Source organism: Dermacentor variabilis, chromosome 7, assembly GCF_050947875.1.
Source record: "Dermacentor variabilis isolate Ectoservices chromosome 7, ASM5094787v1, whole genome shotgun sequence".
Lineage (NCBI taxonomy): Eukaryota > Metazoa > Arthropoda > Arachnida > Ixodida > Ixodidae > Dermacentor > Dermacentor variabilis.
Genome location: NC_134574.1, coordinates 120,027,583 through 120,044,304, shown reverse-complemented (window position 1 = coordinate 120,044,304; position 16,722 = coordinate 120,027,583). Strand labels below are relative to the sequence as shown.

Genomic DNA, 16,722 nt, shown 5'->3' with positions numbered 1-16,722 from the left:
ATACCACGTACCAACTAGCTCAACCGCAAGGTCTCATAAACATCTTGTACAAAATTTTTTTTCGTCGCTTCTCTTTATTCCTATTCTCACTATGCCTAATTATCTCTGGATGCTTTGTCTACATTCCTTCGTTGACACAATTTACATATTTATTTTTTTTACTTCTTGCCACGGCTCAATTTTTTTTCCTGCATATATGCAGTCATACAACGTGCAATTACGCGCTTTTTTTGCCCTATTACCACCTCTGTACACGTGAAAGAAATATTTCATCACAGTTATCATTTACCCTCCTGACAAAATACTCTTCTACAGGAATAGATGCCCTTCAGATGACACTAGTGGTAAGAATTATCGTATGCTGACCTACTGGCTTACGTCTACGGGCGTTACCATCGGCAACTAAATACTCCAACTTAGCTTTCAAAGTTCTAAAATTCAACATGAAAGTGTATTTATTGCGCATGCTCACGTATTTATGCCAACAAATAACTTATATAGAACATATATGTCCATTACGTATACACACTTCAACCTGGATGCTGTTTCATCCGCTTAAAGTAACGAATGCTGTGTAGATGGGGCTCTGCGCAAACGGTATGGATAATATGCGTGCAGTAGCTCACCTTGATTGTAATCAGTGCAAACGTAACTTAGGCATTGCTTTTCTAACGCAGTACATGCACTTCCTGTTGGTGTTCAATACGTTTACATAAAAGGGGAGAGTATACATGACGTGGTTAAGCACACAAGAATTCATTTTTAGAAACGCCGATATCAAATAAAATCATGGGCGCTTTCCTTGACTGCGCGTTTTAATCTCTTTGTCCCCTTAAACCTTACGCCCAGATAACTTTTTTTTTTTACTGCTACGAATCCCGCACCGTGATCGCGGTGTCTGCAGTCACTGCATTGCCGTGCAAACACCAGCTTCATGTGCGCATGAGTCAGACGTTTGAAAGGCGAAGCAACCGCAAAGGCACTTTGACGAGTGAATATTTCATTGATTTCAATAGCCCCATAGCAGAAAAAAGTAGGGAGATGCTGGGGGCGCACGTTAAGAAAGACGCTATCACGACGGTTTCCAATAACCTGGCATGACAAAGCCCTAATTTCCCACAGCGAAACATACCAACGCTTTGTGCTTACTGTGTGCGTGCGCTTGTGTGTACAAATGCACTGTAATTCTAACGATTCCAACTGCCTTGTTATCAGCATAACCAGCCCCCCCACCCGCACTCTCCCATACGCATTGCGTTAAAACCAGTGCCGCTTAAGGCCAGCCAACTTTCTGCCTTTCGCGGCTTGAGGAACACCGTCTGTTCACAAGTCTGCCATCTCCGAAGACAAGGCTTGCAGCCAGCAGTAACCATGTTCAAGTTCACCGTGGTTCTTCTGCTCTGCGCCGCAGTCATCTGCGCGCACATGCCGGATGTGTTTCAAGGCTGCATACGGTATCGCCGTCACCGTGAGGAGCCAAGCAAGTGCACTTTGGCACCCCCGCGTGAAATTAAGGGCAGCACCAGCTTTGTGCACTTTGCGCATGAAGCTCTAAAGAAAGGCGGAATCCAACCGAGCAGCGGCCACCTCAACACTCTGCATCATATCACTCGTGGAGCACGTCAGGTGAGCGTTGTGTCGTATGGTAGTTTTCGGGCAGCAAGTATGTAGTTCACAAGTAACAAGTGACCACAGTGCCCAAGTGCTACATTTGATCGTGTAGTAAACATGAGATTACTAGAAGAATGTCAACGAGGCGCTTGCATCCTTCATAGAGTTGTTATAATGCATTCTAGGCAAAAAGCTCTTCGTATCGCCCATACATTGCAATCGGCAACCGTAAGGGCGCCCACATTTATGTACGCTGTGCAGAGTGCAGGGAGGTCATACACGCAAACTTCTGGAGTGGTGGTGGCTCTCCAAAAGTGAAGCCGGTCGCCGCCATCTTGCTAGGGGCACGAAGCTTGAACCGCGGCAGCGGTCGTTGCGGACCGCAGAGTGTGTTCGTCGTGTTTCTTGGTTGCGCTATGTTGCAACAGTGTTTAATTGGTTGTGGCATGCTATCCAAAGTTACTGCGACACCTCAGTAGGTCATAGCTGCGCCAGTCGCATAAACATGACACCTGGCGTAACGTTTCACTTGTAACATAAGCTCGCATCGTCTGCGCAGGACTGTCGTACAGATGCCACAGCAAGTAGATGGAGCGTTCGAGCAGTGGACCAACCACATCTCCGTGTGCTCAGGGCAGAAGTGCATACTATATGGCATGCGTTAATGTCATTTCCGGTGGTCATGCAATATGTTTTTGACCGCTGCCTCATCGGTGGCTCGGGCCAAGCAGGCCTTCTTCCAGCGGTCGACGCTAGGGGAAGTTGCCGAGTTTGCCACAACTATTCATGAGTGGCAAGCACCGCTCGCCAGCACCGTTTGCTCGATAATCGCACAGCGCCTTTTATTGTTTGTTTCTTTCGCAACGGGTTTCTGCACTTTATTTAAATCTCCATTCTTTTGCGCCCAAGTTAAACAAGAATCATCGCGTCCTGGCACGGAAACGAGTTTTTCCGTTAATGGCATGAAAATGAACGGTTTTGGCAAGCACATATAGGTAACCCCTGGCGTCGACCGCTGGAACTAGCACTCTTTCGTCTGAGTCAACCACATTCAAGTAAATTCAAGCAGCATTTAAAAACACATGGAGGGGCACCATAGATTTTCTTTGTGCATGCTAGGGAGCTCCTGATACCGCTGCTAGCGCCTGTACTTGCAGATCAGCCAGCGCTTGCGCGTTCGGTTCACTTTCTGGGGCACCTGTACGTCCATCGTGCGCTTGCTTCTTTTGAGAACGGTTGCGAAGGCGCTCGCAAGGTGCGCCTATTTCGATATTGAATTTACGACCTATAAATAGTCGTTGGAGCGTCACTGCGTGCGCTTTTTTTTTCCGTATCGCGAATGCATTAAATTATGGGGTTTTACGCGCTCAAACAACTTTCTGATTATGCGGTACGCCGTAGTAGAGGACTGCGGAAATTTCTACCACCTGGGGTTCCTTCATCATCATCATCATCATCAGCCTGTTTACGCCCACTGCAGGGCAAAGGCCTCTCCCATGCTTCTTCAACAACCCCGGTCATGTACTAATTGTGGCCATGCCATCCCTGCAAACTTCTTAATCTCATCCGCCCACCTAACTTTCTGCCGCCCCCTGCTACGCTTCCCTTCCCTTGGGATCCAGTCCGTAACCCTTAATGACCATCGGTTATCTTCCCTCCTCATTACATGTCCTGCCCATGCCCATTTCTTTTTCTTGATTTCAACTAAGATGTCATTAACTCGCGTTTGTTCCCTCACCCAATCTGCTCTTTTCTTATCCCTTAATGTTACGCCTATCATTCTTCTTTCCATAGCTCGTTGTGTCGTCCTCAATTTGAGTAGAACCCTTTTCGTAAGCCTCCAGGTTTCTGCCCCGTAGGTGAGTACTGGTACTGGGTTCCTTCACGTTCAGCTAAATCAAAGTACCCGGGTGTTTTCGCATTTCGCCCCCATCGAAATGCGGCCGCCGCGACCGGGATTCGATCCCGCGACCTCGTGCTCAGCAGCCCAACACCATAGCCAGTGAGCAACCACAGCGGTTTCGCATGTGCATGCATGTTCATATTAGGAGTGGGTGGGATTTCGCCGCTGGCTTGCAACGGTCTCGGATTGTGCTTCACTACATGTGCTTGTACGACTACACACCAGGTTTGGTTAGTACCGTGCACGTTCCCTGCAGTGACTGTGTTTTAATGAGGGGGAAAACGAACGAGACAAACACGCGCACACGAATATACGTGGGCAGGACGAGCGCCGGTTTTACGCAGGAATAGTTGTAAGCTCAGTGCTCGTTCTGACCACTTCTCTTGCGTGCGCGTCTTTCTGTTTCGCAGGTTTCCTGTTCAGTAATTTGCACCAGCTAGCCCAGCAAGCCACTCTGTTGTGAAAGCTGGGCTTTAACACAAGAGCGTGAGCCCTACTACAACGATATTGCAGGGTGCTATCTAAGGCTTTGGCAACACCACATCACTAAGTGTACTTAACGAGCAAATTGCGAAGGAAAAGCGTAAACCTGCTTGCAAGGTTGAAATATTTAAAAATTATTGAACGCAAAACCTGAGTAGCAAACTTAGCTTAACTTAACCATTGTGCATTGCAGAAATTTCGGTTTCAATTGGGAATGTTTTTTTACTGTTCCTATGTCTGTATAGCATTTCTGACTGAAGCTCGTGGATGAATGGCCCCAATATTTATGAGCACATATGAAATATAGAATGTCGTCCACAGGGAAGTTCATGGCGCAGGCTCTGGCTTCAGCATACGATTATCAGGTTGTTCGGAATACTAAACACATAGCTTGCGGCACCTTGTGCAAACGAGCTTGGTGGTGTTGTGTACTAATATAGTAAGTAATTACCGTATTTAAACGTAAATAACGCGATGGGGACTTTCGGCCTCTCAAAAAAAAAAGAAAATTACTATAGGTATTACTTTACCAAGCGCAATTACTACTATAAAAACACTAAACGGCGCAAGAAAAACGGGTGGCCGCAGAGCTTTATTAGTCGATCGTTACTTGGTACTGCCGTCGCAAAATAAAGTGAACAGGCTACTGCTGCAGTGTTTATCCCTATTCGCGAGGAAGGCGTCGTCATTGGTAACGCCCACCAACGATACTAGACAAACATCATTTCACAAATGCCCACGACACAATGGAACACGGCAAAGCATTACTCAGGCTGCACGGTGATGCACCGCACAAGTTCGAAGACCGTTCCCTTGTCACGGCGCACAACAGCGCCTATCTTACCTTTCGCGTTAATTAGTGGGTAAACAGTGATGACTGTTCATTACACACTCACATCACACAAGCTTAATTTGTATGGGGAGACCGTTCGTAATTCAACAAATCGAAGAAGTGCAATTGGCGAAGTGTCCTGCTGATAGCTTCTCAAGGCTTGCGGCAATAACTCGATGCAGGAATATCTTTCAGCGACATGCAAATGCGGGCTTGTATACTTTCTAAAGGGGTTTCTTATCTTTTTTTTTTATTTTCCATCGCGGAAGCTTAAACACACGGAGCGCCGCGCGCATACCGCGGCCGTTTATGCTGAAGTCGCGCTCTTCTGCTACTAGCAATATGGCCGCAGGCGGCTTCGCTCCTACCCGTAGGCGACGGCTGGGGCTGCCACTCCAGAAGTTTATATAACCTACTTAGCGGAATCGGACTACCAGATACGATTCAAAGTAGCCGCACAATAAAACGCCACCAATAGCTTTCCTCGGTATCAGGGCGCCCTCTAGTTCAGGTGCTAGCGAAAGCACCCTATCATGCACCGCAACATCTGTCAGTACAGCCATATACGGCATGAATTTGACACATTGTCTGTACGTATGTGCTTCGTGTGAATGTACATTTTTGCATCAATTTAATTATTTTTAGCGTTACGGAAATCGCAGGCAGCAACATGGCGGCACCTTTCGGGATGCCAGTTTTTTTTTTTTTTTTTGTCGCCTAGCTTTTCCTTTATTGTCAGTGCACAACTGTCTTTCAGGTTATCACTGTTCGTAAGCCTTAGAGAGATTGAGCTTGTCCGTAAAACATAACCTTCATGGAATACCGTGCTACCAGTGATATGGTGGCAGCAACAACGCTGGTAGGAACATCTTGTAATTTTCGTTCTGCCTAAAAGCGTTGAGGATGTTTTTGTGACATGTCGAAAAAAAATTTAAGTGAAATGCATGGTGACACTATTTTCGTCTCCGACTCTTTACATCAGCGGCTTAGTAGTACAAGGTTGGCCACTGCAATGACAGTTGTGCACATTCTGATTTACCTGGGCGTCACGAGGTGACAGGCCCGCAAATGCACGCAAAATTGCCACGCGACTTGCCGCTCGAGGCACTTTGCCTGTATTGGCAGGCTCCTTTCACGCATGGAAAAACATTTTTGCAACACGTACTGACCAACAGAAAGCTGTATCGGAAGTTTTTGACGTTTGCTCTACGATTTTCTCATCGACACATTTCGTCTAATTATATTTGAGAAGTAGAATAATTAAGACTGTTTATGTAATTAGTAGGTATGAAACAAATATCAGTATCTCCTGGCGATAGCAAACATTACCTTGGTATTTCCCAGTTACGGGGCACTTGCATATCTTAGCTCCTGGTGCATGATAGTTGGGTTATACCCAGCGCAATAATACACGAGCTATTGACATGTCACGGCTGTCCTGTTAATGAAGTGCATTGCGTTTTGTGTTTATTTAAAGAACTACAGGGATCTCTCCAAGGAAGTCGTCATCCGGGTGGAATTCAAGACCACTCCAAGCAGCTGCGTCATCCCGAGCAACTACTCAGTTGATCAGTGCCAGCCCATTGCGTACAAGGTAAGGATACCGAAGAATGTGTAGTAGCCGCATCTTAGGGAAGTCTCTGCACAAGAGAGAGAGAGAGAGAGAGATGTTCATGGAGAAAAGTAAATTATCAAGCAGGTTCTATCAGGGGCTCTGTCGCAGCAGGGTGCGTGAAACATCTTGTGCTTGCTGCTCGCGGTGTATGGACACTAGGGTACACAAACGACGGAAACAAATACACGTGTTACACGGCACTCTTCTAAGCCTTGTGACTCCTGATAAGTGCAGGCTTGAGTTTTATGAGTTATACCCACTACAGCCGAGTGAGCTCTCAAGCGCGAGCACTTCCACTGGGATGAACAAGCCTACACCACCGAGCTACGGCACCCTGAACGCCGAGCGAGAGGATAACTTAAGCCCGTTTGCGTCATACATGGAGTGTCACAAGCACCACTTGTGCTCGTGACACATGCATATGGAAATATATTTTTAGAGTGAAGCTGTATACCTCTATCATCCAAGGAAATTTTCATGTCGTAGCAAAAGGTCGCACCTGCGCTGTCGTTCATCTTAGGTCATGAATTTCGAATTCATTACGCATGTCGGGTTGACGTTTTGTGGGTGGCGCTTTTGTCTTGGTGTCTCAGTATATATAAGTTTGTTTCTCAAAATAAAAATCAGTTGGAAGTCAGCGCTTGTATTCGCAGTCCTTTTTGTCCCTCGTCTATGTATGCGATGTAAGTAACGATTGATACCGTGGAATACCACCCAGCCCGTACCCGAACCTTGCTTCAACAAAGAAAATGCGGCAATTGCCAGGCGATAGCATATTGTTGTCTAATTGTGGTGATAAAAAATTATCGCCATCCGTTGGGAGTTCTTCGAAAATCGTACATTCACAGCCATCGTGTGGCTACATCAACGCTCATTATTTAGCTCCAATTCCTCAAGGACTCCCTACATGGCCATGCATGTGCAAAGGAGCGTAACCGTTCCCGCGATATGCGACCTCAGTGCGTATTGGGTTCAAAATAGCCCATGGAATTGTGTCGCCGAAACATTCATGCAGGTTAGGCGAGCAATGTTTGCAGCCATCGTAAAGGCAGTCCATCTATTTTAATTCCAATTTATTGTAAAGGTTTTTCAAGAGCCAGAAAGATTTTGTTGCCACAGGAGCTTGACGCCAAAGAAAAAAAAACGGCGAGAAGAAGTGTGTTGCAGTGTAAGACGAACCTAGAAAAGCGCTTCTGATATGTCGCCTGCTAGAGGGTATGTGTAGGACATGGGCCACGCCTACTACACTTTGTCGCGTCAGTCATTTCGTCATTCCACCAGTAGCGGGAGCATACCTGCGCTCGGTATACGTAGTCGTTCCGGGTTTTCCTGTTGTCACTACAGCCATTACTTCAAACGAAGCGCCTGAATGATAAGTGAAGAGTGACTCGGCGCGTGAAGCTGCCTTGGCCGAATGACCGGAAGCTCCATCATGCTGAGGGGTGGTAAAGACACTCTAACAACGACTAGCTTTCTACGACAATCACCATGAGTGGTTCTGTGCGTTCCCAAATGTGCTTCTTAGATTTTCGTATCTTTTATTGCAGTCAAATGGGCTGTGCCAGGCACAGTTCAGATTCTATCGAGACACTTCAGAGATCCAGACCGCTTGGTGCAAGCCATACATGTAGGTACGTAATGATTCCGTCAGTACAGCCAGCGCAAACGGCAATGTCTACGCAAGATTTCTTTCCTCCCATATATTTTCCTATCGTACTTTGAAAAGAAAGTCTTTGTACCCCATCCTTCAAATAACGCCAATGTCACCCATTTTGCTACCTAACGTGCATAAGTGCAGCCGGTCACGTTCTACTCCAATATATACGCAAAGTTATTTTTTTCTGCGTCATCAATATGGACATAGCCTTCTTTCACCGTTCTTTCACCATTCTTTCCGTACAATTGAAAACCAGACAATTATTTTCGATTCAGCTGGAAGTTCCATTATCGCATATCTTATTTTGGTATAGGGCTAGCTGAACAAGGACAACAGAAAGGCACATCTGACACACACAGCACTGTGTATGCTTTTCTATTGCCCATGTTCAGCTTGCGCAACAAGAAATTAGGATATGCCGCACCAAGCCCCTATAGCTTCTAGTTCGTTATCGAACAACCTCTACTAAAATTTGCGTCCACATATTCATCGTATTCACGAGTACGCTTGTTACATTTGAATTTCTTTTTTCGTTTCAGGCTAACGTACCGCCAAGCAAGATTCCGCTTTTGTGGCCCCCTGAAGCGCGACAGCGCCAGGCGCGAGCCGCAGACTTAGGAATGAATAAAGTGTGATGAACACTTAGCAAGGAGCACTGTTTTAATGGACAGAGGGCGCAATTCTCGGACGATTACTTTTGGCGTTATGCCCCGTTTTTATACATAGCAGGCAACGCTACCATGTTTTAGGGAGACTTATTTCACAGGCCGCCATTGGAATCTGAACCTGGCAACGTTTAACGTTAGAACGCTATCTAGTGAGGCGAGTCTAGCAGTGTTATTCGAGGAATTAGAGGGTAGTAAATGGGATATAATAGGGCTCAGTGAGGTTAGGAGGACAAAAGAAGCATATACAGTGCTAAAAAGCGGGCATGTACTGTGTTACCGGGGCTTAGCGGAGAGACGAGAACTAGGAGTCGGATTCCTGATTAATAAGGAAATAGCTGGTAACATACAGGAATTCTATAGCATTAACGAGAGGGTGTCAGGTCTTGTTGTGAAACTTAATAAGAGGTACAAATTGAAGGTGGTACAAGTCTATGCCCCTACATGCAGTCATGATGACCAGGAAGTCGCAAGCTTTTATGAAGACGTGGAATCGGCGATGGGTTAAGTCAAAACAAAATACACTATACTGATGGGCGACTTCAATGCCAGGGTAGGCAAGAAGCAGACTGGAGACAAGTCAGTGGGGGAATATGGCGTAGGCTCTAGGAATAGCAGAGGAGAATTGTTAGTAGAGTTTGCAGAACAGAATAATATGCGGATAATGAACACCTTTTTCCGCAAGCGGGTTAGTCGAAAGTGGACGTGGAGGAGCCCGAATGGTGAGACTAGAAATGAAATTGACTTCATACTCTGCGCGAACCCTGGCATCATACAAGATGTAGACGTGCTCGGCAAGGTACGCTGCAGTGACCATAGGATGGTAAGAACTCGAATTAGCCTAGACTTGAGGAGGGAACGGAAGAAACTGGTACACAAGAAGCCAATCAATGAGTTAGCGGTAAGGGGGAAAATAGAGGAATTCCGGATCAAGCTACAGAACAGGTATTTGGCTTTAACTCGGGAAGAGGATCTTAGCGTTGAAGCATTGAACGACTATCTCAGGGGCATCATTAAGGAGTGCGCAATAGAAGTCGGTGGTAACGCCGTGAGACAGGAAACCAGTAAGCAATCGCAGGAGACGAAAGATCTGATCAAGAAACGCCAATGTATGAAAGCCTCCAATCCTACAGCTAGAATAGAACTGGCAGAACTTTCTAAGTTAATCAACAAGCGTAAGACAGCGGACATCAGGAACTATAATATGGATAGAATTGAACAGGCCCTCAGGAGCGGAGGAAGCCTAAAAACAGTGAAGAAGAAACTAGGAATAAGCAAGAATCAGATGTGTGCGTTAAGAGACAAAGCCGGCAATATCGTTACCAATATGGATGAGATAGTTCGAGTGGCTGAGGAGTTCTATAGAGATTTATACAGTACCAGTGGCACCCACGACGATAGTGGAAGAGAGAATAGCCTAGAGGAATTCGAAATTCCACAGGTAACGCCAGAAGAAGTAAAGAAAGCCTTAGGAGCTATGCAAAGGGGGAAGGTGGCTGGGGAGGATCAGGTAACAGCAGATTTGTTGAAGGATGGTGGTCAGATTGTTCTAGAGAAACTGGCCACCCTGTATACGCGATGCCTCATAACCTCGAGCGTACCGGACTCTTGGAAGAACGCTAACATAATCCTAATCCATAAGAAAGGGGACGCCAAAGACTTGAAAAATTATAGACCGATCAGCTTACTGTCCGTTGCCTACAAAGTATTTACAAAGGTAATCGCAAATAGAATCAGGAACACCTTAGACTTCTGTCAACCAAAGGACCAGGCAGGATTCCGTAAAGGCTACTCAACAATAGACCATATTCACACTATCAATCAAGTGATAGAGAAATGTGCAGAATATAACCAACCCTTATATATAGCTTTCATTGATTACGAGAAAGCGTTTGATTCAGTCGAAACCTCAGCAGTCATGGAGGCATTACGGAATCAGGGTGTAGATGAGCCATATGTAAAGATACTGGAAGATATCTATAGCGGCTCCACAGCCACCGTAGTCCTCCACAAAGAAAGCAACAAAATCCCTATAAAGAAAGGCGTCAGACAGAGAGATACGATATCTCCAATGCTATTCACAGCATGTTTACAGGAGGCATTCGGAGGCCTGGAGTGGGAAGAATTGGGGATAAAAGTTGATGGAGAATACCTTAGCAACTTGCGATTCGCTGATGATGTTGCCTTGCTTAGTAACTCAGGAGACCAATTGCAATGCATGCTCACTGACCTGGAGAGGCAAAGCAGAAGGGTGGGTCTGAAAATTAATCTGCAGAAAACTAAAGTATTGTTTAACAGTCTCGGAAGAGAACAGCAGTTTACGATAGGTAGCGAAGCACTGGAAGTGGTAAGGGAATACATCTACTTAGGGCAGGTAGTGACCACGGATCCGGATCATGAGACTGAAATAACCAGAAGAATAAGAATGGGCTGGGGTGCGTTTGGCAGGCATTCTCAAATCATGAACAGCAGGTTGCCACTATCCCTCAAAAGGAAAGTGTATAACAGCTGTGTGTTACCAGTACTCACATATGGGGCAGAAACCTGGAGGCTTACGAAAAGGGTTCTGCTGAAATTGAGGACAACGCAACGAGCTATGGAAAGAAGAATGATGGGTGTAACGTTAAGGGATAAGAAAAGAGCAGATTGGGTGAGGCAACAAACGCGGGTAAACGACATCTTAGTTGAAATCAAGAAAAAGAAATGGGCATGGGCCGGACATGTAGTGAGGAGGGAAGATAACCGATGGTCACTAAGGGTTACGGACTGGATTCCGAGGGAAGGGATGCGTAGCAGGGGGCTGCAGAAAGTTAGGTGGGCGGATGACATTAAGACGTTTGCAGGGACAACATGGCCACAATTAGTACATGACCGGGGTAGTTGGAGAAGTATGGGAGAGGCCTTTGCCCTGCAGTGGGCGTAACTAGGCTGATGATGATGATGATGATGACGACGACGACGACGACGACGATGATGATGATGATGATGATGATGATGATGATGATGATGATGATCTCACTGTTCGCAACGGCGACCAAAAATAGTGCGTTTCATACTTGTGTCTCCAAAATATGACGTTTCAATTATACGAAACGCATCGGTCGAAGCCTGTTTATCACCAAATGAGTGGAGGGGCATACTTCTGCGGCTAGCGGCTACAGCGCATCGCCTGCACTCGCGACCAAAACAAAGTACGCCACATACTGGAGTCGCAAAAGTGCGCAAACAATACGTTTTTTGGCATAGTAACCACATGTAATTCGAGTCTACAAGTTGGACGTTTTGACGTATGAATTCGTCTGTTCTTTAGAAAGTGTCGTAGATCAATAACTTCAGTGCGAAACGTGCGCAGTGAGACTTTGAGGCGACTAATTGCGTAGAGTCCGCAGCGTTGCTTGCTAAGTGCTAAATGGAATATAGCGCAGAACGCGTTCGCTGTCGACGGGCCATGGCGTTCCGGCACTGTAACAACTCGGCGTTGGCAAACTGTGCTAGGAACAGCGTGCCAGACAAGCTGTCGCTCATTGGCCCCGACGCGTCCAGCTCTAGTCTCGCGAAATTTCGCTACCGTCTAAGTATATCCAAAAGTTATGGCCCGAGAACATATTACCGGAGAGCGAGTGAAAATGGTGGTGCGCGGAAGATGCGCTGCGCAATTCATTTTCGCATGCAATTGTTTTTACGGAATCTTAGTGCAATGGACTATATCCTAGAGCTGTCACTGTATCTTTATGTACAGAAGAACGCTGTCATTCGAAATCGCGCGTTTTAAACACATCTGGCGAATTCGCCAGGAGAGCGAGGCACTGACAGGGACAGAAAAAATTTTGCCCAGGGCTCGCTGCTCCTGCCCAGTGTTCTAACCGTACGCAGTAACGGCATGTTGTCGGGGCGCGACATTCTTGCCAACCGCTACTATGCACAAGCGCCACAACTTGACAGTTGCCAGGTGTCTCGGAAACGCTGACGTCAGCAGCATTATAGGCGTAACTCCCCGACGGTATTAGATTAGATCTTTAGTTGGACGGAAGTATTACATGGATTTGACTACACAGCTACTGTGCCTTACGCTCACAAGAATGTTTCCCCGCCGCACCTATTCAGCATAAGAACGCGCGCACAGCACCTATGCACAACGCGAAAAGCACACGGTGTCCTGCGTCTCCACTGCGTAGCAACGCCTGTGAAGACTCAGTGATGAGTGGTTCACCTGTGTTCCTATGATAATGAGTGGAGCGTGACCCTGCGCGCGTTTCACATCGTCGTTTTCGCAGCCACACAACTGTGAACTCGATTGACCCTGACGCTCCGATCGTCGAACTTCCCGAGGAATCATGCTTAGTAGATGAATTTGTCTAATAGCATGTGCGTGTGATGGTTCAGCCGTTCTTGTGGGTTCATTCACTGCGGTTGCTTTCTTCTGAATTTGCGACATTTCATTTCTAGCACCTTAATGCGGCAAGTTTTCTCGCACATAAATACTCGTTGCGCATTGTTGCCCTTATAAGACAATGTATTGGTGAAAATGATCAGTTCAAAGAGCCACAAAGTTATTCGTTTCCTATAAAAAAAAATCTACGCAAGTTCATAAACTACCATCTATTGCAGTCTTACCATGAGAACCCCAGAAACAAAGCCAACAGGAACGACATTACGGGAAATTTCTTTTACTTACTAACCGAATTGAAAAAATAATAAATTAATGGCAATGAAATTGGATGAAAAAACACCTTGCTGATACTGGGGTGGGGAACGATCCCACGCCTTCACATTACGCGTGCAATCGCACACGTAAAACTCGTTATGCAAAACGCCGGCGTTTCTGTCTCGTGGCACATATAATTCTTTGGCATTAATAAGCGCTATTAAAATTGTCGGATGGCAGCATTTGCACAAAGCCCAGTAGCCTAATATTGAAACCATTACGCCACGGACGCATGTGAAACCAGAGCCGCTGCAATCAGTAGCGATTGTGCGTGCTTGCGAAGTCTTATTACCCTCTGCATTCAGAAAACTATAAAATGCTTTGAAATTTAGGTTCTGATAAACCATAATAAACGAAGCCACAAGAACTTCTGAAGCCGCAAGCGCGAAGATCAGACAAGCCCATGTGCTACCTATCATTTCCGTGGCGGCAGAACGATCGCAGCGCCAGGGTTCCCTGTAGCAAGTGATAGGAAACTGTATGACAACCAGGGCGATTCCTCAATGTACGTGCGTTCGTGGCGCGGAAAAAGATTAAATCGCTAAAGAAACAACGAATTCAGCAGCGCCGTAGGAGGCTACGCAGCCGCATGAAGCATTCTACATAAGAAATGTAAGGACCCACCTACGCACAGAGAGTCATTTCGCATAATCCTAGCATGTGTAAAGCTTTGAATTCTTCGATTCGTGGTTTCAATTCGACGGCGTTATGAGCCCCGCGTGGAGCAGAGTTCGCCGTGGATTAATTGCATCGGTCGTCGTTCGGCGAAAGCTCATTCCGAACCACAACCACGCAGGCCAATCCGCGTGGCGCAAATGCGTTACTGAACTAATTGAATTCCTCATAGTAAGATGCGTCAGAAAGATCGTAAAGCATAACCTAAACAAAACAATCAGACACGATAGCGTCGGATTGTAATTATAATTTACCAGAAAACATGAATCTGTTATGCGCAAACTGGAACGTAAACGCTTCTTTCTAGCGTTTTTTATCATTCATAGCGCGGCGCGCTGTGCTCGGTTCCCTGCAACACCATACAGATGGCGCTCGCATCCGTGTGCATCTGCGGCCCACCCAAGACGCCGGGTTTCTACCATAAAGCTCGCCCGCTTTGCCTTCGTGCATAGCGTTCGCCACCAGCATTTTCGAGTACATTGCAATTACATACGCTGCTGTTGCTGGTAAGCATGAGGAGCAGTTAGGGACCTTTGAATGCTATCGCGTTCCACTCTTAAAGGCGAAGCTAAAGCGTCTTCCAAATTTTTGCTGAAGATATGTTTGCGTGCCGGGCCTTTCATTTTCTCCCTTACTGCCCACAGGGGCAGTTGACATCATTCATTAGGCCCGCTCCCCCAACCAACTGGCACGGGGACAGCACAGCCACGGTGGGGCCTACGGCCACAGAGCGAACGCGGCTCGAGAGTCTCTATGATGGCTTTCGCAATAAAAGCACTCTGCTGTGCGTCGAGTTGACCTTGAGTGCCTGATTGTTTGCGCGCTTGCGCGCATACCATTGCCAGTCTCGCCGTTTAGTTACCGTTATAAGGCGCTGCAGTGCGATACCGTTGAGGTTGAAGCAATACTACTTAAAAAACAGGAACAATACGCATTCGTGCACTCTACGTGTGCGCAACAAGGTTAAGAAACACTGACACCTGTGACACATTAAGTGTATTCGCTTAAGGAACCTTTCAATAAAATGTGACTGATATTTTAAATGCCAAAATTTAGTTTTTGTTGTTTATATCATCATTCCGGGTTTCAAAGGTACACATCAAGAACAAAGAAAACAAAGGAATGTGAACTGAATGTACACACTATCTTTTTGTCCTGTGATCTAGCCTCTTGGGTGCCACACCCCAGTGTCTTAGCCTAGATACTGACGCTGTCACTTGGTTGAGAAACCAAACAGGTTCCTCAGAAAAGAAGCTTCCTAGTTAAAGAAGAATATGTCTTTGTCTGGGGCTAGAAGCAGGCACCAGAACGAATAGGTTTCATTTGGAGCTTCAAGCTGGACTCGGGTGAATGGCCATTTTCCTGTTCATAGGCCTTCTTCGTTCGCTATGGTTAATTTAATACACTGGCTAAAACGAGATGGTTATTTGTTGAACTGAAGGTAGTGCTCAATCGTTTAATGTATACTGGCGGATATATTCCTGTTCGGTTCTCTTTCTTTTCTGTCTATGTGAAAGAGCGCACATTCTCTAACATCGAGGTTCATTTGCCACTGAATGCTACACCGGCCTATGGCTTCTAAGGCACTGGTTAATAGGGCATGGCGTGCTCCTGAATTATTTCACGCTATGAAATACATTCGTCTGCAAACAGCCTTACTTTGACACTCATGTTAGTAGGCAAGTAGGTAATGAATGTAAGAAATAAGACAGAAACCAGGAAGCTACCCTGGGGCACGCTATGAGTTACGAACTGGACGAAGTCTGGACACTAAAAGGGAGGGGGGGGCGCGGAGGGGGCCGCTTGCGGCAACCAAGTCTGTCAGTGCCAGAAGCCGCCCGTCTGTATGTGCAATAACGTTGTCAAATTGTTTTAGTGCCACCATGTAGCGATATACAACAAGAAAGGGGCAGCAGTTGCCTGGCTAACAAAACTTCCAATACCCATAAAGGTACTGTAAACGGTTGGGGCCAACGAAACAACAAGAACCACTTCGAAAAAGAAATCATATTTATGTTTATGACAACGCAACAGAGGACAAAACATAAGAAAGTCGAGCCAAGAGAGTAAGCAAAGCCTCGGGTAGATTTCGCTCCGTGGCATACCCAGACACCCTATGCCATGTGAAGGGTGCAAGACCTTCTTGATGCAGCTTTGCTGTTTTTAAAGGGGTCCCGAACCACTTTTTATCGAAGTGGAGAAAAGACATTTCAAGTGAACATAGGCTATTTCAGAACCACTTAGCCACAAAAAGTACTTCAATGCGTTATCGAAGCAGAGTTATCGGCAATCAAACACGGCCTCAGCTGTGACCCCTTCCTCCTCCAATGCCTTGCACTGCGAAGGCTACGGCGAGACGTCAGCGTGGGGCGCAGTTCAAATTTCCAATTTGGTGCCTACGGCGCGCTAAACGGAAGCCAAACGCCGCTGTCAACAGAGAGCCGCAGTGCGCTTAGCCACTGGGCTCGTGGCGGCACCTCGCGGCGGCCACGGTGTAGCTGAGCTCAGCAACCAATAGCTGCTGAGTATTGGAGTGTGCTTTATGATGAAATAAAGCACACAGAAGAGAGCAAGGA

General features: G+C 46.4%; 1 protein-coding gene across 1 annotated transcript; it reads left to right on the top strand.

Annotated features, from left to right (window-relative positions):
* Window positions 1-1,312: 1,312 nt before the first annotated feature.
* On the top strand, window positions 1,313-8,719 carry LOC142588822 (uncharacterized). The gene is made up of 4 exons (XM_075700638.1): window positions 1,313-1,626; window positions 6,307-6,423; window positions 7,992-8,071; window positions 8,641-8,719. Exons 1-4 carry the CDS (start codon window positions 1,372-1,374, stop codon window positions 8,717-8,719), a joined length of 531 nt encoding a protein of 176 aa, XP_075556753.1. The 5' UTR covers window positions 1,313-1,371.
* The last annotated feature ends 8,003 nt before the right edge of the window (window positions 8,720-16,722 follow it).